The sequence below is a fragment of the Gigantopelta aegis genome, chromosome 5 (genome assembly GCF_016097555.1).
Source record: "Gigantopelta aegis isolate Gae_Host chromosome 5, Gae_host_genome, whole genome shotgun sequence".
In the NCBI taxonomy this organism is placed as follows: domain Eukaryota; kingdom Metazoa; phylum Mollusca; class Gastropoda; order Neomphalida; family Peltospiridae; genus Gigantopelta; species Gigantopelta aegis.
Window position 1 is genome coordinate 24,619,530 of NC_054703.1, and position 24,740 is coordinate 24,644,269.

The 24,740-nt window shown below is 39.2% G+C and overlaps 3 protein-coding genes across 3 annotated transcripts; all 3 read right to left on the reverse strand.

Annotated features, from left to right (window-relative positions):
• Positions 1-1,946: 1,946 nt before the first annotated feature.
• On the reverse strand, positions 1,947-8,616 carry LOC121373468 (zinc finger protein 227-like). Its single transcript, XM_041500132.1, has 2 exons — positions 8,483-8,616; positions 1,947-3,671 (listed from the first exon to the last, which is right to left on the reverse strand). The coding sequence occupies exon 2, from the start codon at positions 3,434-3,436 to the stop codon at positions 2,240-2,242; it is 1,197 nt and encodes a 398-aa protein (XP_041356066.1). The 5' UTR covers positions 3,437-3,671; positions 8,483-8,616; the 3' UTR covers positions 1,947-2,239.
• A 2,877-nt stretch (positions 8,617-11,493) lies between these two features.
• LOC121373467 (zinc finger protein 93-like) lies at positions 11,494-15,585 on the reverse strand. Its single transcript, XM_041500131.1, has 2 exons — positions 15,496-15,585; positions 11,494-12,969 (listed from the first exon to the last, which is right to left on the reverse strand). Exons 1-2 carry the CDS (start codon positions 15,500-15,502, stop codon positions 11,666-11,668), a joined length of 1,311 nt encoding a protein of 436 aa, XP_041356065.1. The 5' UTR covers positions 15,503-15,585; the 3' UTR covers positions 11,494-11,665.
• Positions 15,586-19,910: 4,325 nt separating this feature from the next.
• Positions 19,911-22,548, reverse strand: LOC121373464 (zinc finger protein 728-like). Its single transcript, XM_041500129.1, has one exon. The coding sequence runs from the start codon at positions 22,453-22,455 to the stop codon at positions 20,764-20,766; it is 1,692 nt and encodes a 563-aa protein (XP_041356063.1). The 5' UTR covers positions 22,456-22,548; the 3' UTR covers positions 19,911-20,763.
• Positions 22,549-24,740: the final 2,192 nt, after the last annotated feature.

Consider the following 24,740-nt stretch of genomic DNA (forward strand, 5'->3'; position numbering starts at 1 on the left):
GTATACAGGGACGTGGTGGTGTGAGGTTACATCAAGTATACAGGGACGTGGTGGTGTGAGGTTACATCAAGTATACAGGGACGTGGTGGTGTGAGGTTACATCAAGTATACAGGGACGTGGTGGTGTGAGGTTACATCAAGTATACAGGGACGTGGTGGTGTGAGGTTACATCAAGTATACAGGGACGTGTTGGTGTGAGGTTACATCAAATATACAGGGATGTGGTGGTGTGAGATTACATCAAGTATACAGGGACGTGGTGTTGTAAGGTTACATCAAGTATACAGGGGCGTGGTAGTGTGAGGTTACTTCAAGTATACAGAGATGTGGTGGTGTCAGGTTACATGAAGTAAACAAGGACGTGGTGGTGTGAGGTTCAACGAAGTGTACACGGAAACTAGAGGAAACTGGGGTAAAAGTAAATGTTTTCGTTCGAAAGAATAACAAATACATGTATATACAACTGTTATGTTCGATGTCATTTATCCACATTTACCGTACATCAAAACAAAGTTGTGTAGATGTTACTAGCTATAAAACAAACACATTAATATAAAGCAACCATGCAGTTAACCAGATGCAAAGTAAGTACCAGAAAGATGCAAACGTGGTGGAGTAAATACCAGAAAGAAAGAAAGAAATGTTTTAGTTAACGACACACTCAACACATTTTATTTACGGTTATATGGCGTCAAAAATATGGTTAAGGACCACACAGTATTGATACCGAAAACCCGCTGTCGCCACTTCATGGGCTACTCTTTTCGATTAACAGGAATGGTCTTTAATATGCATCATCCCACAGACAGGATAGCACATACCAGTCGTGGTGCACTGGCTGGAACGAGAAATAGTCCAATGGGCCAACAGACGGGGATCGATCCCAGACCGACCGCTCATCAAGCAAGCATTTTACCACTGGGCTACGTCCCGGCCCTGTTAGAGACGGGCCTATTTTTTACCGGCCTCGATTGCGACGTGGTTAGGCCATCGGTCAACAGGCTGGTAGGTACTGGGTTCGGGTCCCAGTCGAGGAATGGGATTTTTAATCCAGATACCGACTCCAAACCCTGAGTGAGTGCTCAGCAAAGCTCAATGAGTAGGTGTAAACAACTTGCACCGACCAGTGATCCATAACTGGTTCAACAAAGGCCATGCTTTGTGCTATCCTGCCTGTGTGAAGCGCAAATAAAAGATCCCTTGCTGCCTGTCGTAAAAGAGTAGCCTATGTGGCGACAGTGGGTTTCCTCTAAAAAACAGTGTCAGAATGACCATATGTTTGACGTCCAATAGCCGATGGTAAGATAAAAAATCAATGTGCTCTAGTGGCGTCGTTAAATAAAACAAACTTTACTTTTGTTAGAGACGGAGTCTAAAAGTTGCATAATAACTAGCAATGGTTGCTTTGGATTACATGGCCTATAACAATTACACCTAAATATCATTTGAGCCTACAGCTATTAATATATAGCATTACAAAATCTAAGAAGATGTCCAACATGCTAACTCATAACGATTATACTTTGGATTACACTTCCTCAGAGAATTACATCCAAATATCATTTAAGCCTACAGCTGTTGTATTGATTTATATCATCACGAAATCCCCATGTCAACAAAAGAACAGCTTTACCACTGGGTAACGTCACGCCCCGAGTTGATAGAGCGCTCATTTGAGAGGAGTCTTTTTTACCTTCTCTATATAAATAATCTTTAAAGGCATATTGTCACAGACCACTGACCTATTTAATGGTGTAACAAAGTATTACCCGAACAAAAATAATTTAATTTTCCTTAAATGTCCTTTATTCAACCATAATTATAACCACCATACTCCATTTATTAGTGACATTTAAAAAAAAAAAAAAAAAAATGAATTATGGCAATGGTCCATAATTCAAAAACTAAAATTGCCGAGTGGGATGACATGGATTTCACTCCATCATGGTTCAGTTAAGGTGATGCGATAGCTAGATTTAGTTTGCAACAATTAATGTTTTTTTTATTTATTATCCAATTTTAGAGAAATATGGTCCTTAAATCCGTGACAGTATGCCTTTAAAATATGTCTCGTCCCGACCTTTCCATACTGTCCTGCCTAATTACCGACATCATCTAACACATGTACACACATTTCTGTACCGAACGGTTTTTTGCACTAGTATGACTCAACATATGCCGTTTTAAGCTGTGCCTGTGAATAAAACGTTATGCGCACACTTCCCATTACTAAAGTTTCTAACCAGTATGACTCAACATATGGTGTTTTAAGCTGGGATTCTGTGTAAAGCATTTTGTGCACATTTCACATTTGTAAGGTTTTTCACCAGTATGAATCAACATATGTTGTTTTAACGTGCAACTGGATGCAAATCTTTTCGTGCACACTTCACATTTGAAAGCTTTTTCACCAGTATGAATCAACATATGCCGTTTTAACGAGCCACTGGATGCAAATCGTATCGTGCACACTTCACATTTGAAACGTTTTTCACCAGTATGAATCAACATATGCCGTTTTAGATCGTTAGCATGTGCAAAACGGTTTGTGCACACTTCACATTTAAAACGTTTCTCGCCAGTATGAATCAACGTATGCTCTTTTAAGCAGGAACTGCGTGTAAAACGTTTTGTGCACACTTCACATGTGAAACGTTTTTCATCAGTATGACAAAACATATGCAGTCTTAAGCTGGTAATGTATTTAAAACGTTTTGAGCACACTTCACATTTGTGAGGTTTTTCATCAGAATGAATCACTGCATGCTGCTTTAAAAGGTAATCATTTCTAAAACATTTTGTGCACAGTTCACATTTGAAAGGGTTTTGACCAGTATGAATCTGCATATGCCGTTTTAAGTTTACACTTCTTTTAAAACCGTTTTTGCACACCTCACATTTGAAAGGGTTTACACCAGTATGAATCTGCATATGCCGTTTTAAGTGGTCACTTCTTTTAAAACCGTTTTTGCACACCGCACATTTGAAAGGGTTTACACCAGTATGAATCTGCATATGCCGTTTTAAGTGGTCACTTCTTTTAAAACCGTTTTTGCACACCGCACATTTGAAAGGTGTTTCACCCGTATGACTGAACAGATGCCACTTTAAGCTGTCAGCCCTTGCAAACCATTTCGTACACACTTCACAACTGAAACCCGTTTCCCTATTATGAATGGACATATGTTTTTTTAAGCTGGAATTGGATAGAAAACATCTTGTGCACGTGGCACATTTCAAATCTCTTTCACTATTATGAATGGATATATGTCTTTTTAAGCTGGAATTGGATGCAAAACATTTTTTGCACACTTCACATCTGAAAGGCTTCTCGCCAGTATGAACGCGCATATGCACGTCTAGGAAGGACTTAAACGTGAAATATTTTAAGCAGATTTCACATCTGAGAGCCTTACGATCTCCAGTGACTGACATTGTTAAGACACGTCTCCGTGGCCAAGTCTTCAACACTTGGTTTATCTTCTCTATCTCTGTGTTTAGCCAGGTCGCATCTTCACTATAACTCCTTTACATTTGAGACCTCTTTTATCACCAGTGACTGACATTGTTAAGACACGTCTCCATGGCCAAGTCTTCAACACTTGGTTTATCTTCTCTATCTCTGTGTTTAGCCAGGTCGCATCGTCACTATAGCAGATGCAGCATGAACCTGAAATAGAAGTAAATAATAAATAGAGGTTATTGTACGAGCTTGTGTGTCGTACTGATTTTACGAAAGGAGTGTCAGGATTTTTGTATTGCCCAAGCGAGAGCGAGGGTAATACATGAATTATGACACGAGTTTCGTAAAATCAGGACAATTCACATGCGAGTGTAATAATTTCTTTATTATCCACATTATGCAAAACATTATTTTAATGAATAACAAGTTAGGATCATGTCAAAACGTTTCAAACGTGAATAAAAAGGGATGACGAAATGACGTCATTTTCCGAAATGACGTCATTTTTATAAGGTTTACACTGGAGAAGCCACATTAAGTTAAGATATCGCTTCCCACAATGACGTCATTCGATGTGCACGTGAAACCATTATGACACATATGGGTCATACGTCCCTGAATATCTTGAACCATGTGGATAACAATAATTATTATTAAATCAATCACAATGAAATATAGCAATGTTATGTGTAGATGATAATGAGACTAAACAATAAAAAGAAAAATAGCGTTCTGCATCTTAATTCCAGCGCTGAACATGGATGCCAAATCATGCCGTTGTATTTCATTCCATACATTCGACCTATGTTTTCCCTCCATATCTCATTGCCCTATAATGTAACTGGCGGTAACCGTGTGCTAAAATGAGGTGAAGATATAATTAATGATAGTGCTCTTCCTAGCACGGGTACTCGAGTCCTGTAGAACGGACTCGAGTCTTAGTAGACTCGGCCCGTGTCCGAGTACTCGTGGAGACCCTAGGACTACATCTAGCCGTTTTCCTTGGAGTTTGCCCTTTTTAAAAAAGGTCTAATGACATAAATGAACCCGAGCCCTGCACTTAATAAAATGCCCACGGCAACCCCCCCCCCCCCCCCCCCAAAAAAAAAAATACAAAAACCCCACAAAAACCCCACAAAAAAAAAACCCACATACCATTGATAAACACCCTCAATATAGTCTTAAGGCAAAAAAGGTGCCGTGAAGAATTAAAAATACCACGGCAATCTCTACCGCATTGCCGATTGCCGTGGGCAATTGCAGGGGTTGTCATCCCCTGGGTAAATTGTTGACCTCACCTACAAGACGCATAGAATGCACGATACCCATTTACCAGGATTGGATGTCAAACATTTGGTAATTCTGACATATAGTCATCAGAGAAATCCCGCTGCTAATACCACAACAATCATATGAAGAGGACGTTTGTTGTTTAACGACACCATTAGAGCACATTGATTAATTAATCGTCAGCTAATGGATGTCAAACATTTGGTAATTCTGACTCGTAGTCATCAGAGGAAACCCGTTACATTTTTTTCTAATGCAGCAAGGGGTATTTTATATGCACCATGCCACAGACAGGATAACACAAACCACGGCCTTTGATATACCAGTCGTGGTGCAATGGAACACAAAATAGACAATCATATGATGTTTGACGCCAAATACATTTGCATCGATCGTTTTCGAGTTCCTTAATTAAAAAAAGAAAAAAAAGAAGTTTGTTTGTTTAACAACACCTCTAGAGGATATTGCTTATTAATCATCGGCTATTGGATGTCAAACATTTGCTAATTCTGACTCGTAGTCAACAGAAAACCCGAGACATTTTCTTAATGCAGCAAGGGATCTTTTATATGCACTTTCCCACAGAGAGACAGACAGACAGACAGACAGACATGTAGTCTTAAACATTTTAAACTTGTACACCTAGTTAGTAACGAGAGAGAGAGAGAGAGAGAGAGAGAGAGAGAGAGAGAGAGAGAGAGAGAGAGAGAGAGAGAGAGAGAGAGAGACAAAGAGAGAGAGAGAGACAGACAGACAGACAGACAGACATCTAGTCTTAAACATTTTAAACTTGTACACCTAGTTAGTAACGAGAGAGAGAGAGAGAGAGAGAGAGAGAGAGAGAGAGAGAGAGAGAGAGAGAGAGAGAGAGAGAGAGAGAGAGAGAGAGAGAGAGAGAGACAGAGACAGAGAGAGAGCCAGACAGACAGAGACACAGACAGAGAGAGACATACAGAAACAGAGGGGTGGGGTGGGCGAAGGCTCAAGTGGTAAACGTTTCACATTTTGTCACTCGAAGAAACAAGTCTGTGAATTCAGTCACTCTGACTCCCTACACCCCACACCTCCACCCACCCCATAGTGTTATGTAGGCGTGGCGGAAAACGGCGAAAATTAGGCCAATTTAAAATACTATTTATAGTTATTCTCTGTATATAAACGTTGTCTGCCGGGTGTAGGTGAAGTTTACTGTATGGCGTCAAACACGTGGTTAAGGACCACACAGGCTGTAAGAGGAAACCCGCTGTCGCCACTTCATGGGCTACTCTTTCCGATTAGCAGCAAGGGATCTTTTATTTGCGCTTCCCACAGGCAGGATAGCACAAACCATGGCCTTTGTAGAACCAGTTATGGATCACTGCTCTGTACAAGTGGTTTACACCTACCCATTGAGCCTTGTGGAGCACTCACTCAGGGTTTGAAATCGGTATCTGGATTAAAAATCCCATGCCTCCACTGGGATCCGAACCCAGTACCTACCAGCCTGTAGACCGATGGCCTAACCACGACGCCACTGAGGCCGGTTATATACATGTATAAAGAAATGCACTTATACTGTAAATTCTGGAAATTATTCTACACGACGTCTTGACCAATTCTAAGCAAATTTAGTTTGAAGGTTCCGTGTCACATGTAGAAACAGGGGCGGGATTTAGCTCAGTGGGTTGAGTGCTCGCCTGAGGTGCATGCGTCGCAGGATCGAACCATCTCGAAAACAGTAGTACTGCCAGAGGGTAAAATGGGTATGGCGCAATACCCAGATTATATATTTTTTAAGTTAACATTTTGACAAAATTAATTACTCTTATCATTATTGTATGATTTTCTTATGCCCGGCGCAGACGAGCGTTTTTTGACGCAAGCGTCTTGTTAAAAAACGCATCCGTACGATGGCATTAAAAACGCATCGTGTGCAACCGCCTCTGCGTTGCGTTTTTTAACATGTTTGATTTTAGACGCACAAACGCATCCGTCTCCTGCCGCAGCAGTCTAAAAACGCACGTGTGCGCCTAGTTGCGTCTGCGTTGCGTTCACATTTTTAAATTGACCAATCATCTGTCTATGGAGTAACATGCCTTTCGAAATGGCCTCTCCAACTGAGTTTAACAATTAACAATTATTGGTTTTAGTGATGAATAGAACTGTGAAAACAGACACGGCCATTAAAAACGACTAACATGTAGGCCTAAATATTGGAACACAAATAGTTTCCAACTGCTCATCTTTGAAACGAAGACTAGGCATGTGTGTAATTAATGACATTTCTAAATAGATGAAATTAAAAATATATAAATTATTGCATTCATTGTACTGGGTGTATACTACCAAATCAAATCCCATAGACGACAATAGTAACATATGTGGCTAAAACTCCTACCTGCAACGTATCAACCGACATAAACGCCACGGATATAAATACTACCACCCCTTACACTTAAAGTGAATCAGAAAAAATGGGGGTCAAGCTGCTCGTTTCTGAGATAACGGGTAGCGTCTATGACTACCCTAGTTTCGCACAAAATTCGAGTACTTTTTTTTACAGGTACCCCATACATGTTTCAAGCACAAGGCTACTTGACACATTGGTACTAGATGAAATAAAATTGCACATTTTTTTTACCCAGATGAAATTATTATTTTTTACAACCAACACACTCACATTTATAAACAATCACAGGACTTGTGGTGTTCACTTCTCTATCAAAAGTTGGGTGCACCTCGAACTTTGACCCAGCCGGAAGTTATTTGGTTTAGTACTACCTACTATGCTTATTAATAATAATTAAAACAAACAATTGTGAAATAAGAAAGATTTATATCGTAATAGTATATTATACATGTTTTAAATAAAGTTTATTACCGTATGTTTTAAAATGTATTAATAAATTACATTTAATCTTTGTTATTTTTCCTAGAGTAAAGTATAAATAAATTAATTAATAAAAGAAATCGTCAGTGGATCGCAGGAACGCATCGCAGGTAGGCGCACACGAGACACATCCATCTGCGTTGAGTCTACGTTTTTTAACGCAGACGCATGCGTTAAAAAACGCTTGTCTGCACCGGGCATTAACCCTAACCATAAATGTAACCCATTTTCTTTGTGGGGGAGGCCCCTCATACCCCCTGTTGACTGTGGTTGCATTCAATTCCATGGCGCCATACCCAAAAATTTCTTGCTCGCAAAAACACTGTGCATAGATTGGTCTCTGACTGTAATGAGAGCGTCATCAATGTCCAAATGGTCGTCTAGCTATCTACAGAGTTCAGTATATATTAAAACTAAAACTAAATATATGCATAATAATGTCAAAAGAATTTGTAAGAAGGGTGGGGTGGGGTGGGGTAGGGGGTAACTACACAGTGGCGAGTGGAGGATGGGATCTTGCCACACACACACACACCCCCACCCCCACACCCCGTAAATACATTTTTTTTTTTTTTTTTTTTTAAACGTCTTGGAACAGGGAAGTGTTTTGCCCCCCCCCCCCCCCCCACCCCCCCCCTTTAAAACACCCCGTCTGCACACGCGCAGTGAATGTTCTTAAAAATACTCCGTGTTGACCCGTGAAGTTCAGTCCGCAGTCGTGTTCCACTTCGGCTATCACTAGTCATCTATGTTAGTTGTTACTCAAACTGGCGGAAACCGGGGAGAAATTAAATGTTTCGTGTAAGTAAATATCAAAATGATACAACTGCTATGTTCGATATAATTTTTACACACTCACCGTGCATCTAAAAATGGTTTTGTAGATGATACTAGCTATAAAAAAGGCAAAATTAAACCGACAACTTCAAGACAGGATGGACCAGTTTCACCAGCTTGTAACAAAGGAACTGAACATCCGAAAACTAACCTGGCCGACTTTTCGGACTACACATATACGGATTCGTTGCGTTTTGCCCTCTTCAACGGAAGGAGCGGGACGTAACCCACAGGTAAAGCGCTTGCTTGATGCACCGTTTGGGATCGATCCCCGCCGGTGGGTCCATTGAGCTATTTCTTGTTCCAGCCAGTGCACCACGACTGGTATATCAACGGCCATGGTATGCACTACCCTGTCTGTGGGATGGTGCATAAAAAAGATCCCTTGCTGCTTATCAAAAAACGTAGCCCATGAAGTGGCGACAGCGGGTTTATGCACCACCAGAAACTCCATATGTAGGCCTATAAACATGTATGTTTTAGTTCTGAAAGCGGACATTTGCTTCAGCGAGGGTGGGTGGGTCGTCCGAACCCCCCCCCCCCCCCCCCCCCCCCGCCCCTGTACATTTAGTCCAAAAGTTGCTTAATGACTGACAATATTCACCGGTTGTCCTGTGACGTGTAAAGATTATACTTTGATTTACATGGCCCGACAAAATTAGGAGCCATTCAAATATGACGTAACACTCGAGGCGATGGGTGGGTGTATTTAACAGCGTTATGTAACGCACTTTTATAAAAAAAAAATTATTAGGCCACATAAAAAAAGAAAAGAAAAAAAAAACTTGTTTAGAGTCACCGCCCGACCTGAAAAATGCCCCCGACCTCTGTCGCGCGACAAAAATTAGAAACAATTCCTATCGGTATTGTGTTTCGTGCTCAACTACATCAATCTGTCACGCCGTACGCGTGCGGTTAGGATGCACCAATTTAAATCAATGGTTTCTAAAAATAATCGCTAGCATCGCTCGCGTCCGGTTCCGACGCAGTTTCAGAAAGGGACAAGTCCACAAGTTCTTGTGATATGTCTAATTCTCTGTGATGTGTGAGGGCATATTAGAAATAGCGTGTCCTATTCCTTTAGGATAGATGTTTATCTGTATATTAGATGTAAAAACTTTGTGTTTTAATCACACACTAAAACAATAGAGATAAACATGCTTGGTGCTTGACATACATTGTTTTGGTGTCGGACGTATTCGTGTGAAATACAACATTACACGTTTTGAAAAACGGTAATTATAATTAATAAACAAGATGATATTAAAAATAAAAACACAGTTTGAGCTAGGATTTATTATTTTTGTTTGAAGAAAATGAAAACAATTACCAGGTGCATCACAGGAGGGGGTTCAGGGGGTGGGGATTGCACACTTTAATAAATTCTTCGTAATCCACTTATATGGATAAACATTAATACTGATGGTCATAATTGGCTTTAGTTATAAAAATGTATGCTAACATCATACTGGTATTGCATAAATATCAATACTTTGCTTCAAAATAGGAAAGAATAAACATGCTTTATGGTGTCGGACGTACACTGTAAGAGCAACACGGTAGCATTACACTATAACAGCACCACAGTAGCATGGCAATTGTTACATATTCAGAAATAGTTTTTACATTTTTTATTCAACCATATAAAATTAACATTGCATCTCAGTTTACAACCAGTTAGCAGAAGTGGAGATTTAAAAATGCTATATTTTGGTGTCATACGTACACACAAGTAACATATCTAAATACTATGGATAAAAGTCTGCTTGAAATATATATATATTTTTTTATATATTATATCAATTAACAAAGGACATGTCTGGGATTATTTCTATATAAAGATTTATATTTGTACTCATTTATGTATATATAAAAAATATATGCTGATAAATGTGTTGATCGAATTTTTCGTAAAATGTTGCTGCATTCATGGCCGATGCATTAGTTGCATTATAAGTGACTAAAACACATCTACTGAAAAAGGATTAATATAATATTTGACACTATAGATAATAACCTTTCAAATGGTACCAAACTTGTCTCACTTTAGTGAGTTTTAAAAAATGACGTATTGGTTTACTCGAGGGAACTGTCCCAATATAGTCCTGCTTATTCACCGACATCATCCAACACATGTATACACATTTCAGAACTGAAAGGGTTTTGCACTAAAGTACTGTCGGAAATAAAATAAAAATGATTATCGTCGATTATTTCTTAAATATTAAACAGACAAGTAAATATTAAGTAAATATCTATTTAATGATTCTCTACCTAATTTAGTATTTACTTGTTTGGGCTCTCATTGATGTACAAGGTAGTGTTTACCTTGAAATATAGAAATATGTCGGTGAACAGGTGATTTGTGCACTTTATTGGAACAGACTATAACAATGTTGGTCAACGTGTCGATTTCATTCCTGTTACAATATTATGTGAGGGACTGTTTCTGTCAGTTTCTGACAGTGTACCCCTATTCCTCTCTAAAACAAAAAATATTTGAAAACAATTTATAAGTAACTTTTGCGCAAAACTGTCAATAACCATTTTGAGTTTGTGATCTATTATACCGTTATTAAAGGTGCTATCTTAAAGTTGCATAATGTCAGCTATTGCAAATCATGTTTTTATTAAATTTTGCTTTAACATTTGAAAAACTACACCTTAACTATATGCCCTTCAATGATTATAGAATATATTTGTATCTACTACTAGAAAATATTTTTTTATTGGAGAATCTTTACCACAAACAGATGCGCACATGGTTGCAAGATTGTGTAAATTTATAATGTACTTATATTGAATTTATATTCGCTAAATATGTTGGTCATAATTGATAATTCATGCTGCAATTCAAAATACTCAGTTAACTTGCAGTTTTAAATTAAAAGTTGAAATTGACACATATCACCAAAATGTGTTAGTCTGTTCCAATAAAGGTCACAAATCTCCTGTTTACTGACATCTTTATTTTAATTTCAAGAGTAAACACCACCTTGTACATCAATGAGAGCCAAAACAAGTAAAGGCTAAATTAGGTAGAGAATCATTAAATAGGTATTTACAAAATATGTACTTGTCACTTTAATATGAAAGAAAATCATTTTAATTCTATTTCCGACACTACTTTAATATGAATCAACATATGCCGTTTTAAGCTGTGCCCGTGTATAAAACGTTATGCACACACGTCCCATTACTAAAGTTAGTTACCAGTATGACTCAACATATGGTGTTTTAAGGTGGTATTATGTGTAAAGCATTTTGTGCACATTTCACATTTGTAAGGTTTTTCACCAGTATGAATCAATATATGCCGTTTTAACGTGCCAATGAATGCAAATCGTTTCGTGCACACTTCACATTTGAAACGTTTTTCACCAGTATGAATCAACATATGTTGTTTTAATGTGCCATTGGATGCAAATCGTTTCGTGCACACTTCACATTTGAAAGCTTTTTCACTAGTATGAATCAACATATGCCGTTTTAACGTGCCACTGAATGCAAATCGTTTCGTGCACACTTCACATTTGAAACGTTTTTCACCAGTATGAATCAACATATGCCGTTTTAGATCGTTAGCATGTCCAAATCGTTTCGTGCACACTTCACATTTGAAACGTTTCTCGCCAGTATGGATCAACATATGCCGTTTTAAGCAGGAACTGCGTGGAAAACGTTTTGTGCACACTTCACATTTGAAACGTTTTTCATTAGTATGACACCACATATGCCGTTTTAAGCAGGAACTGCGTGTAAAACGTTTTGAGCACACTTCACATTTGTAAGGTCTTTCATCAGAATGAATCACCGCATGCTGCTTTAAAAGGTAATCATTTCTAAAACATTTGTTGCACACTTCACATTTGAAAGGGTTTTCACCAGTATGAATCTGCATATGCCGTTTTAAGTTTCCACTTCTTTTAAAACCGCTTTTGCACACCTCACATTTGAAAGGTGTTTCACCGGTATGATTCAACATATGCTGTTTTAAGAGATAGCTGCCTTTAAAGCGTTTTGTACACACTTCACATTTGAAACGTTTTACACCAGTATGACTGAACAGATGCCACTTTAAGCTGTCAGCCCTTGCAAAACATTTCGTACACACTTCACAACTGAAACCCGTTTCACTATTATGAATGGACAGATGCTTTTTTAAGCTGGAATTGGATAGAAAACATCTTGTGCACGTGGCACATTTAAAACCGCTTTCACTATTATGAATGGATATATGCTTTTTTAAGCTGGAATTGGATGCAAAACATTTTTTGCACACTTCACATCTGAAAGGCTTCTCGCCAGTATGAACGCGCATATGCACGTCTAGGAAGGACTTAAACGTGAAATATTTTAAGCAGATTTCACATCTGAGACCCTTACGGTCTCCAGTGACTGACATTGTTAAGACACGTCTCCGTGGCCAAGTCTTCAACACTTGGTTTATCTTTTCTATCTCTGTGTTTAGCCAGGTCGCATCGTCACTATAGCAGATGCAGCATGAACCTGAAATAGAAGTAAATAATAAATAGAGGTTATTGTACGAGCTTGTGTGTCGTACTGATTTTACAAAAGGAGTGTCAGGATGTTTGTATTGCCCAAGCGAGAACGAGGGTAATACATGAATCATGACACGAGTTTCGTAAAATCAGGACAATTCACATGCGAGTGTAATAATTTCTTTATTATCCACATTATGCAAAACATTATTTTAATGAATAACAAGTTAGAATCATGTCAAAACGTTTCAAACGTGAATAAAAAGGGATGACGAAATGACGTCATTTTCCGAAATGACGTCATTTTCCGAAATGACGTCATTTTTATAAGGTTTACACTGGAGAAGCCACATTAAGTTAAGATATCGCTTCCCACAATGACGTCATTCGACGTGCACGTGAAACCATTATGACACATATGGGTCATACGTCCCTGAATATCTTGAACCATGTGGATAACAATAATTATTATTAAATCAATCACAATGAAATATAGCAATGTTATGTGTAGATGATAATGAGACTAAACAATAAAAAGAAAAATAGCGTTCTGCATCTTAATTCCAGCGCTGAACATGGATGCCAAATCATGCCGTTGTATTTCATTGCATACATTCGACCTATGTTTTCCCTCCATATCTCATTGCCCTATAATGTAACTGGCGTGTCCGAGTACTCGTGGAGACCCTAGGACTACATCTAGCTGTTTTCCTTGGAGTTTGCCCTTTTTAAAAAAGGTCTAATGACATAAATGAACCCGAGCCCTGCACTTAATAAAATGCCCACGGCAACCCCCCCCCCCCCCCCCCCAAAAAAAAACCCACAAAAAACCACCCCACATACCATTGATAAACACCCTCAATATAGTCTTAAGGCAAAAAAGGTGCCGTGAAGAATTAAAAATTTCACGGCAATCTCTACCGCATTTACCGATTGCCGTGGGCAATTGCAGGGGTTGTCATCCCCTGGGTAAAGTGTTGACCTCACCTACCAGACGCATAGAATGCACGATACCCATTTACCAGGATTGGATGTCAAACATTTGGTAATTCTGACACATAGTCATCAGAGAAATCCCGCTGCTAATACCACAACAATCATATGAAGAAGAAATTTGTTTTGTTTAACGACACCACTAGAGTACATTGATTAATTAATCATCGGCTATTGGATGTCAAATATTTGGTAATTCTGACTCATAGTCATCAGAGGAAACCCGTTACATTTTTTCTAATGCAGCAAGGGGTATTTTCGATGCACCATGCCACAGAGAGGATAACACAAACCACGGCCTTGGATATACCAGTCGTGGTGCAATGGAACGCAAAATAGACAATCATATCATGTTTGACGCCAAATACCTTTACATCGATCGTTTTCGAGTTATCGAGTTCCTTAATTAAAAAAATTAAAAAAGTTTGTTTTGTTTAACGACACCTCTAGAGGACATTGCTTATTAATCATCGGCTATTGAATGTCAAACATTTGGTAATTCTGACTCGTAGTCAATAGAGAAAACCCGAGACATTTTCTTAATACAGCTAGGGATCTTTTATATGCACTTTCCCACAGACAGGAAAGCACATACCACGGCCTTTGTCCAAACGAGCGCTCAAGCGGCTGAGCTAAATCCCGCCACTGGTAACATAATGTTCAGTTGACATCTAGTCTTAAACATTTTAAACTTGTACACCTAGTTAGTAACGAGAGAGAGAGAGAGAGAGAGAGAGAGAGAGAGAGAGAGAGAGAGAGAGAGAGAGAGAGAGAGAGAGAGAGACAGACAGACAGACATAGAGAGACAGACAGACAGACATCTTTGCATTTATTTGTGATAAGTAACTTTATATTTATTGATTCCACACATAATCTCTGTAAAATTAACTAGAAAATTTCAAAATAGTAAAGTGCTGCCACTGAATGTAAAGGTGTTTTTTTTTTCAAATGTGACGTCACGTTTAAAATGTTACTTGTAATCCTCTGCAAATTTACCTACCAGCCTGTAGACCGATGGCCTAACCACGACGCCACCGAGGCCGGTTATACATGTATAAAGAAAGAATGACTGTAATGAGAGCATTATCAATGTTCAAATGACCGTCTAGCTATCTACAGAGTTTTGTATATTAAAACTAAAACTAAATATATGCATAATAATGTCAAAAGAATTTGTGAGAAGGGTGGGGTGGGGTAACTACATCGTGGCGAGAGGAGGGTCGGATCTTGCCCACCCCCACCCCCCACCCCCCACCGTAAATACATTTTTAAAAAACGTCTTGGAACAGGGAAGTGTTTTGCGCCCCCCCCCCCCCCCCCCCCCCCAAACATCTCCTCTGCACACGCGCAGTGAAGGTTCTTAAAAATTCGTGCTAACCCGTGAAGTTCAGTCCGCAGTCATGTTCCACTTCGGCTATCACCAGTCATCTATGTTAGTTGTTACTCAAACTGGCGGAAACCGGGGGGAAATTAAATGTTTTGTGTAAGTAGATATCAAAATGACACAACTGTTATGTTGGATATAATTTTATACACTCACCGTGCATCTAAAAATAGTCGTGTAGATGATACTAGCTATAAAACAGGCACAATTAAACCGACAACTTCAACACACAATGGAACAGTTTCACCAGCTTCTAACAAAGGAACGGAACATCCGAAAACTAACCTGGCCCACTATTCGGACTACACATTTACGGCCTCGGTGGCTAGGTTAGGCCATCGGTCAACAGGCTGGTAGGTACTGGGTTCAGATCCCAGTCGAGGCATGGGATTTTTAATCCAGATACCGACTCCAAACCCTGAGTGAGTGCTCCGTAAAGCTCAATGGGTAGGTGTAAATCCCATGCCTCGAATGGGATCCGAACCCAGTACCTACCAGCCTGTAGACCGATGGCCTAACCACGACGCCACCTAGGCTGGTTTGGAACTAGTGTAAGTGCTGTCTTGTGGAGAAAGCATATTATCTGAATCGGGGGAATCGGGGGAATTGGAGAGACTGAAGGACGTAAACCTGTTACAGGGATTTCGTGGACATTCTCCCCATAGATTTTTTTTTTTTTACTTTCTGGTATGTTTAACCTTCTGACCACAATATCATGGAAATGTGGGTAACCATGGCCCTAACCGCCTCCGTCGTTCTACCCCCCCCCCCCCCCCCACACACACACACACCGCTGAAGCAAATCGTCTTTGTTTCGATATATCTTACGAGACCGACGTTCCCCTTTAAAACTTCACTCACGACCGTTTATACACCCCCAGACCAGCGCACGTGCCTGCTGCACCTGTACTTGCAAAATAAGTAATGTTAAGGTTTATGTGCGTGCGTTGTGTGTTCATTGCGTGCCAGTGTGTCTGTGCGGATGTATCTGTCACAGAACGAACATTTTGTTTAAGACCTCAGTACAATTTAAAATACAGCCCTTTAGAGAGAGAGAGAGAGAGAGAGAGAGAGAGAGAGAGAGAGAGAGAGAGAGAGAGAGAGAGAGAGAGAGAGAGAGAGAGAGAGAGACAGAGAGGGGTGTACACATATATAGTTAAAAGTGTGTTCACGACACCACTAGAGCATATATATGCACTTTCTCACAGACAGAAAAGCACATACCATGGCTTTTGACCAATTGTGATGCAGTGAGAGGGATACAGAGGCAGACTGAGAGACACAGACAGAGAGAGAGAGAAGAGAGAGAGAGAGAGAGAGAGAGAGAGAGAGAGAGAGAGAGAGAGAGAGAGAGAGAGAGAGGGAGGGAGGGAGGAAAACTTTCTTGAGCAGGGAGGGGTTTCGACCCCCGAAACCGTCCCCTTCACACGCGCCTGGAAAGAATAAAATATACTAATAATAATACAACACAGGATTCACTGTTTATTTGTTAAAACGTTTAAATTGTTTTCAAGTAGACAATACGCATTAAACGCTAACTCGTAGAAAAACAACTATTATCCTGACATATTTTTAACGCCATAATTCTGTTTTCCCTTTAGCCCCTCCACCCCCACCACCCCCATTCACACACACACACACACACACACACACACACACACACACACACACACACACATCACCCACAATATGGTTGAATGAACGATGGCCCAGTCAATCCGCATTATATCGAGAAAATCTCGGATATATGTATTCATCCAGTCAACATTAATCAGGGGCCAATTTCACAAAACATCGTGGGGCGATTTCATATGTCTGGGTTATCGGTGGGTTTTGGAAACATATGGGTTAAACCTAGGTTAAACCCTGGGTCATGTTTACTGTGCATTTCATATGTCTGGGTTATCAGTGGGTTTTGTAAACACATGGGTTAAACCCTGGGTCATGTTTACTGTGCATTTTACGTCTGGTTTTCAATCACCCTAGTTTAACACTGGGTTACAATTGTATTGCTCGTTTAAAGCTGCCCTTGGGGTGGTTTTTCGCTGGGTTTGCTCAAAGTATCTTTTCTTCATAGATAATTTCACCAGCAAAATGTTTTACATCAGTATCGCAGAGCCATTAAATGTGAACGTATTTTTAGAGACCATATTAACCCACTACAGTAGCAAAAAAAGCGTGGGGGATCATGGGGTTCGACCCCCCCGCCCCTTTTTTAGACAAGATGCCCTTTTGTCTTTTATAATTTTCTTTTAGCACGACTGTATATAGAGAATAATACATGAGTGGCCGTGTTATATACCATTTATCTTACAAGTTGTTTTAAAATGTATCTTACGAGCGAAAGCGATTTTGATATGTTTTTAATCAGCAAGTTGTAAGATAAATGTTATCTAACGGACACGAATGCATTATTTTATTTCTTACATATCCTAAAAACATCAAGTTTTAAGCAAATTTTAACATCTTTTTCGACTAAAAGTTATTTACAGCCCTTCAGCTTGTAGCTAAGTAACGCGTCACAGACAAATGATTGTCAGGTTAACTATTCATTAGTGTAATCGACTTCGATTGTGCTGTTTTTCCATTGGATGAATGGCATTGGCGACCTAAACATCACCTAGGAGTAGCCAGTCATATGTCTTGAAATTGTTAACACACGTACATGTTAACAAGTATGTGTTATCAAAAATAACAAATGTTCTCACCAATGGGTGTGTAAGAAAATTAGATCCACCCCTTCACACAATAATTATTCACCATGTTCGTGGCGAACGAACAACAAAGCGCCCGAGATATATAGTTGATAATAAACAAGATACCAGTTATTTTTTTTAAAAATCATGAGTGAAATAATTTTTAGTTGTCATGAACTTTAGCGAGGGACATAAATTTGATAATACCTGGTAGCTCATTTATTATTCTATTTATTACCCCAGCTCATTTTTCTTTAAACGCCTTTATTTTAGACGCACATGCACGTACATGTATAAAAAAACGATACAAACCACTTTACACACTGTTCTGAGTATTGCTATTGCTTTGTATTTTAATCACACTCATTGATAATTTTCAAAAACAAAAGTTATCTTTATTCTGCTAAAAATATATACTAGTATAATGAATTGCACTAAAATTACATTTTGTTATAATTTTAACACTAAAAACAGTCATGAACGCAAATTCTTTAAACGTCTAACACAAATTGCAGTCTTATAATGACATGCTTTAGTGTTTGTCTCATCTTAATAAAGGAGGGGGAAAGGCCAGATAGGCCTACAGGTTTGAAAATTTAACAAAAGGTTTTCTCGTTACCCTCAGGCGTACGGGTCCCTTTTTAGTTTTGGAGTGTGTGTGTGTGAGGGGGGGGGGGGGGGGGGGGAGACGCTGTTTTTTGCCCCAATTAAAGAGAAATGCCCAATTCTGGGTAACAACGTTTACTCATCTGTGCATTATTACCAACAGCTATATAGGGTTCTGTACATATTTTACGTGGATTATAACTAATATTGTGAGTAGAATGATGGAAATACACAGTGAAACGTTTTCAGGCCAGCTTATTTTGGCCAAACATCTCCATCTTTTTTGCCCGAATATGATTTGCCCCAGAGTGTGTGTGGGGGGGGGGGGGGGGGGGGGGGGACAGGAAATTGCTGACTCCCCCCCCCCCCCCCCTTCTTGTACGCGAATGCTAATAATATACTAGCAACGAGTTTGAACTACAAAGTAATGAAGTGTAAGCTATCCCTCGCTTAGGTGGCGTCGCGGTTAGCCATCGGTCTACAGGCTGGTAGGTACTGGGTTCGGATCCCAGTCGAGCCATGTGGTTTTTAATCCAGATACCGACTCCAAACTCTGAGTGAGTGCTACGCAAGGATCAATGGGTAGGTGTAAACCACTTGCACCAACCAGTGATCCATAATTGGTTCAACAAAGGCCATGGTTTGTGCTATCCTGCCTGTGAGAAGCGCAAATAAAAGATCCCTTGCTGCCTGTCGTAAAAGAGTAGCCTATGTGGCGACAGCGGGTTTCCAGCCATGTGAAATGCACCACGGGTGTATGTCTTGGTCAAGTTTTTCAGTGTTTTACGTAAACCAGTGTTAAACCTAGGTTTTCATATAACCTGGTGTTACGAAACCCAGCCATGTGAAATGCACCACGGGTGTATGTCTTGGTCGAGTTTTTCAGTGGTTTATGTAAACCAGTGTTAAACCTAGGTGTTGATATAGCCTGGTGTTACGAAACACACACATGTGAAATCGGCCCCGTAAGTTTACGTCTGGGACTAGCAATTGTCCTGGGCATACATTTACTAGTGTTTGGCAGCTATTCCACTAAGAAAATTACATCATTACAAAAATGGAGCATTTTAAGGAGAAAAGAAAATTAAATACACACACACACACACACACACAGAGACATACACATACACACAGACACATAACACACACACACACCACGAATTTGACACAAGTACAGGTGCATACAACATGGCTGCACCCTCCTCCCCCCCCCCCCCCCCCCCCCCCCCCGAATTCCGCGGCAAACATTTTAAAATGCCGCGGTAAAATTAGACATATTCTGCGGTAAAATTTGATGAATTCTGCAGCAAATTCTGCAACAGATAAAACTGAAAAATAACACTTAAAATTAAAACTAGATGTTCAAAATGTTACAGTTTTATTTAAAAATCGCGAAAAAGCAGACGATTTATGTTTTAAGCAGACGGGTGCTTCCGGAAGATTGAATCATTAAAAATTGAAATGGAAACGATATGGAAAAAAACCTCCTGTTTTTATGCTTACGGATTCTTTGTTAAATGTGATTTGTGATTAATAAATACTTAAATAGTGTTGCTCAACATCACGATTCCAACAATCGATACCTATATGTTAATATAATTATTTTATATTAAATAGAATGGAATTGCTGAACCTATTTCGTATTTGTGGAATCTGTCAAAATGTAAATACAACCCGTCTTCGTCGGTTTCCGTAACCTACGCACCGAGCAACGATCGGAACATCTCGCCACAATCCATTGCGCTCTATCTTGCGAGAATTTCCGATTCAATGACAGAAACTAAAGGCTGGTTCCAAACGCAGGTTACGCAGACTAGTAACTGTGAGGCGGTTACTTGTCCAGCCTGTAATAACTTAAAAGAAAAGAAACAAATGATTTATGTTTCTATTTATTACTGCATGCAAAGTAAACACTATTAAAATTCCATGTTTAATGTTACAATTCAGAAACATTGAACATGTTGCGGTGTTTTTGACAAATTCCACGGCCTAAAATTATTAATTCTGAACGTGTTCTGCACGAAAAGTGATTTTCCGCGGACGAACAACTATTCTGCACGATGGTGCAAATTCTGCACATTTTTCCGCGTCCGCGGAATCGCGGAATTCAGGAGGGACTGAATCAAGCTTTCTCACTGGTATGAGAAAACATATGATGCTTTAAACTTGATCTGCGTCTAAAACGTTTAGTGCACACTTCACATTCGAAAGGTTTTTCACCAGTATGAATCAAAATATGCCCCTTTAAACTTAGCCTATGTGCAAAACATTTTGAGCACACTTCACATTTGAAAGGTTTTTCGCCAGTATGAATCATCATATGTTGCTGTAAGCTCTCACTGTGTTTAAAACATTTTGTGCACACTTCGCATTTGAAACCTTTTTCACTATTATGAATGACCATATGCCTTTTTAAGAGGGATTTACATCTAAAACATTTTTTGCACGTTTCACATTTGAAAGGTTTCTCTCCAGTATGAATTAACATATGTTCTTTCAAGGTACAAGCCCATGCAAACTGCCTTGTGCACACTTCACATTCAAATGGTTTTCTGCCAGTATGAATCATCATATGATATTTTAAGTTTCCAATCTGAGTAAAACGTTTGGTGCACACTTCACACTGAAATCGTTCTTCCCCGGTATGAATAGTCATATGCTGTTTTAAGCTGGAACTGTATGCGTAACATTTTGTGCACACTTCACATTTGAAGCCTTTAGTACCAGTGTGACTTAACATGTGCAGTTTCAAGCTGCCACTGCTTATAAAACATTTTGTGCACACTTCGCATTTGAATGTTTTTTCACTGTGAGTGACCATATGATTCTTCAATGTGGAACTGCATGTGAAATAGTTTGCGCACACTTGACATTTGAAAGATTTTCCACCCGTGTGATTCAACATATGTAGTTTTAAAGTGGTACCTTTGGTAAAACGTTTTGTGCACACGTCACATTCAAAAGATTTTTCACCAGTATGAATCAACATATGATATTTTAAGCTGGTATTGGATGTAAAACGTTTTGTGCATACTTCACATTTGTAAGGATTGTCACTGCTATGTATGAGCATATGCTGTTTTAAGGTCCAACTCCATGTAAATCGTTTTGTGCACACGTCACATTTGAAAGGTTTTTCACCAGTACCGGTATGAACCAACATATGTTCTTTTAAGGTGGAATTGCTTGTAAAACGTTTTGTGCATACTTCACATGTGTAAGGATTGTCACTGCTATGAATAATGAACATATGCTGTTTTAAGGTATAACTCGTTGTAAATCGTTTTGTGCACACGTCACATTTGAAAGGTTTTTCACCAGAGCCAGTATGAATCAACATATGTTCGTTTAAGCGCCACGAGTAGTTAAACGACTTTGTGCACACTTCACATTTGAAACGTTTTTGATCGGTAGGATTCAACATATGCTGTTTTAAGCTGTTACTGCGTGTAAAACGTTTGGTGCACACTTCACATTTGAAACGTTTCTCGCCAGTATGAACAAGCTTATGCGTTTCTAGTGTAGACTTGCATGTGAAATATTTTAAGCAAATTTCACATCTGATACCTTTTAAGACAGTTTTGCGTTTAAAACGTTTTTTGCACACATCACACTTCAAACGATTTTCACCAGTATGTATCAGTGTATGCTTTGTTAAGCTGCTGCGGCATGTGAAACTTTTTGTGCACACTTCACATTTGAACGGTTTCTCGCCGGTATGCACGCGCATGTGTGCTTCTAGCTTGGATTTGCTTGTGACATATTTTGTGCACACTTCACATTTGAGACCTCTGTTATCGCCAGTGGCTGACATTATTAGATATGTTTCTGTGAACAGTCTTCAACACTTGGTGGGGTTTGTTTTTCTGTATGTCTGTGTTTATCCAGGTCGCATCTTCACTACACAGGTGTATAACTTACCCATGATATTCATGTCATAAACCCATGTGATAATTTACTTTATTAACCCGGTTAATAATGGTATGCAAATCTGCAAAGTCTCTAGGTAATTTGTTGCTGTGGATGGGTCATTTGCTTACAAGCCAACAAGGGCTGTATACCTGAGCGTAACGTTTTAAAGATTCGCAAAAACGGTGACGTCAAAAACATTTGCTGCATTTATCGTTTTGATTCAATACCGATGGCGCATCTTTAGGGGGGTGGTTTACTAATTTTTTTTTTATTAACAAATGTCAGGATGATCTTATAGGATAAATAGAGAATAATACAGGCGCGTTTCCTGTTTGTACCAATTACTTACGATCTGTTTAAAAACGTATCCAACGAGCGCAGGTACGCGAGTGGCGTCCATCATTTTTCAAAAAACGAAAATAAGATAAATTCTATCAAAAAGACACGAATGTAGTATTCTATTTCTTAATACACATTGCCAAAATGAAAATGTGCACAATATAATGAACTAAATTATGTTGTTACAGAATACGTATGACTAAAGGGGTCATTACGTATGGAGTGTAACGTGGCTCTACATGTCCCCATTTCATTTATGCCACCGGAGTCAGAATGTAAAATGACGAAACTTTCGATCGCTTTGTAGTGGATCATGACCTCTCGAGCTGCCAGTTGTATGTCTTGAAAATGTTAACACATGTACCATGTAAACAAATATGTGTTATCAAAAATAACGAATGATGTTCTCACCAATGGGTGTGTAGAAACAGAATTCGCTACTCGGTTTTTTACTAAAATATCAACTATCCTAGTTACCAATATTTTCTCGACAGAGAATCGAAAATATATACTCAACGTAGATATATATCCATGTAAAAAATGCTGCAATCAAAGTACAGGATATTTTTTGATCGATACTTTAAGAATTTGATAACTTTGCAACATTAGATGTAAGTTAATCGAGGTCACGGCACTAGTTTACTTAAGTGTTCACAAAACCTCAAGTACTAACCCCTATTTGCATTTAAATGGTAAGGCACATACAAAATGACGTCTTTCGTGTTTGACGTCATCTTAATTCAAAAAATACACCGCGCCACATATTCTAAGGCGTCAATTTGAATATCTAGTTTGGCGGACTAACATCAAACGTTTTCGTGTACAGTTTACGAAAACGGGTTGTAAGGGGCGTTAGGGGAGGGGGGATTATGGTAAAGAGATCATTACCCTAGAAATGCCCAATTCTGGGTATTGTCAATATCATAGATTAGGAATGACCAACAGCTATGTAGGGTTCTGTACATATTTTACATGGATTATAATTAATATCTGTGAGTAGAATGAAAAAAATAGAGTGAATAATCTCTCACCCAGCTTATTTTAGCCAAACATCTCCATAATTTTTGCCCGAATATGGTTTGCCCCAGACTGTCCGGGAGGGGGGGCCATAAATAGCTGACCATCCCCCAACTCTCTTTCTTGTCTCTCGAATGGCATTAACATTTTAGCAAGACAGTTTGAACTACAAAGTAATGAAGGTGTAAGCTGTTTCCATCACTTAGGTGGCGTCGTTTTTGCGGTAACCTCTACAGGCTGGTAGGTACTGAAATCGGATCTCAGTCGAGGCATGGGATTTTTAATCCAGATACTGACTCCAAATCCTGAGTGAGTGCTCCGCAAGGCTCATATGGGTAGGTGTAAACCATTTGCACCGACCAGTGATCCATAACTGGCTCAACAAAGGTCATGGTTTGTGTTATGGCTATCACCAGTTATTTGACAGTAGCGCAAACTGAGGTGAAAATAAATTATTTGTGTAGATAAATAACAAACATATACAGTCGTTATATTAGATGCCATTTCTCGACACTTACCGTGCATCACAACGTAGTTGTGTAGATGGTACTAGCTATAAAACTCTGGCAAAACTAAACCAACAAGTTCTGCACTAAATCGAACAGTTTCACCAACTTCTAACAAAGGAACAGTTTCACCAGCTTCTAACAAAGGAACTAAACATCCGAAAACTAATCTGGCCTACTGTTCGGAGTTCGGACTATACATATCCGGACTATTGCTTTCTGCCCTCTTTAAACAATATCCATGCTGTTGCCACGTTAAAGCTTTACTAGTGGTCTTGTGACATGTAAAACTTGTACTTTGAATTACACGGCCCCAGGAAAAGAA

What these genes read in the sequence shown, in the direction of transcription:
- LOC121373468 (XM_041500132.1), bottom strand. Translation starts at nt 3,436, where the DNA reads ATGTCAGTCACTGGAGATCGTAAGGCTCTCAGATGTGAAATCTGCTTA.
- LOC121373464 (XM_041500129.1), bottom strand. Translation starts at nt 22,455, where the DNA reads ATGTCAGCCACTGGCGATAACAGAGGTCTCAAATGTGAAGTGTGCACA.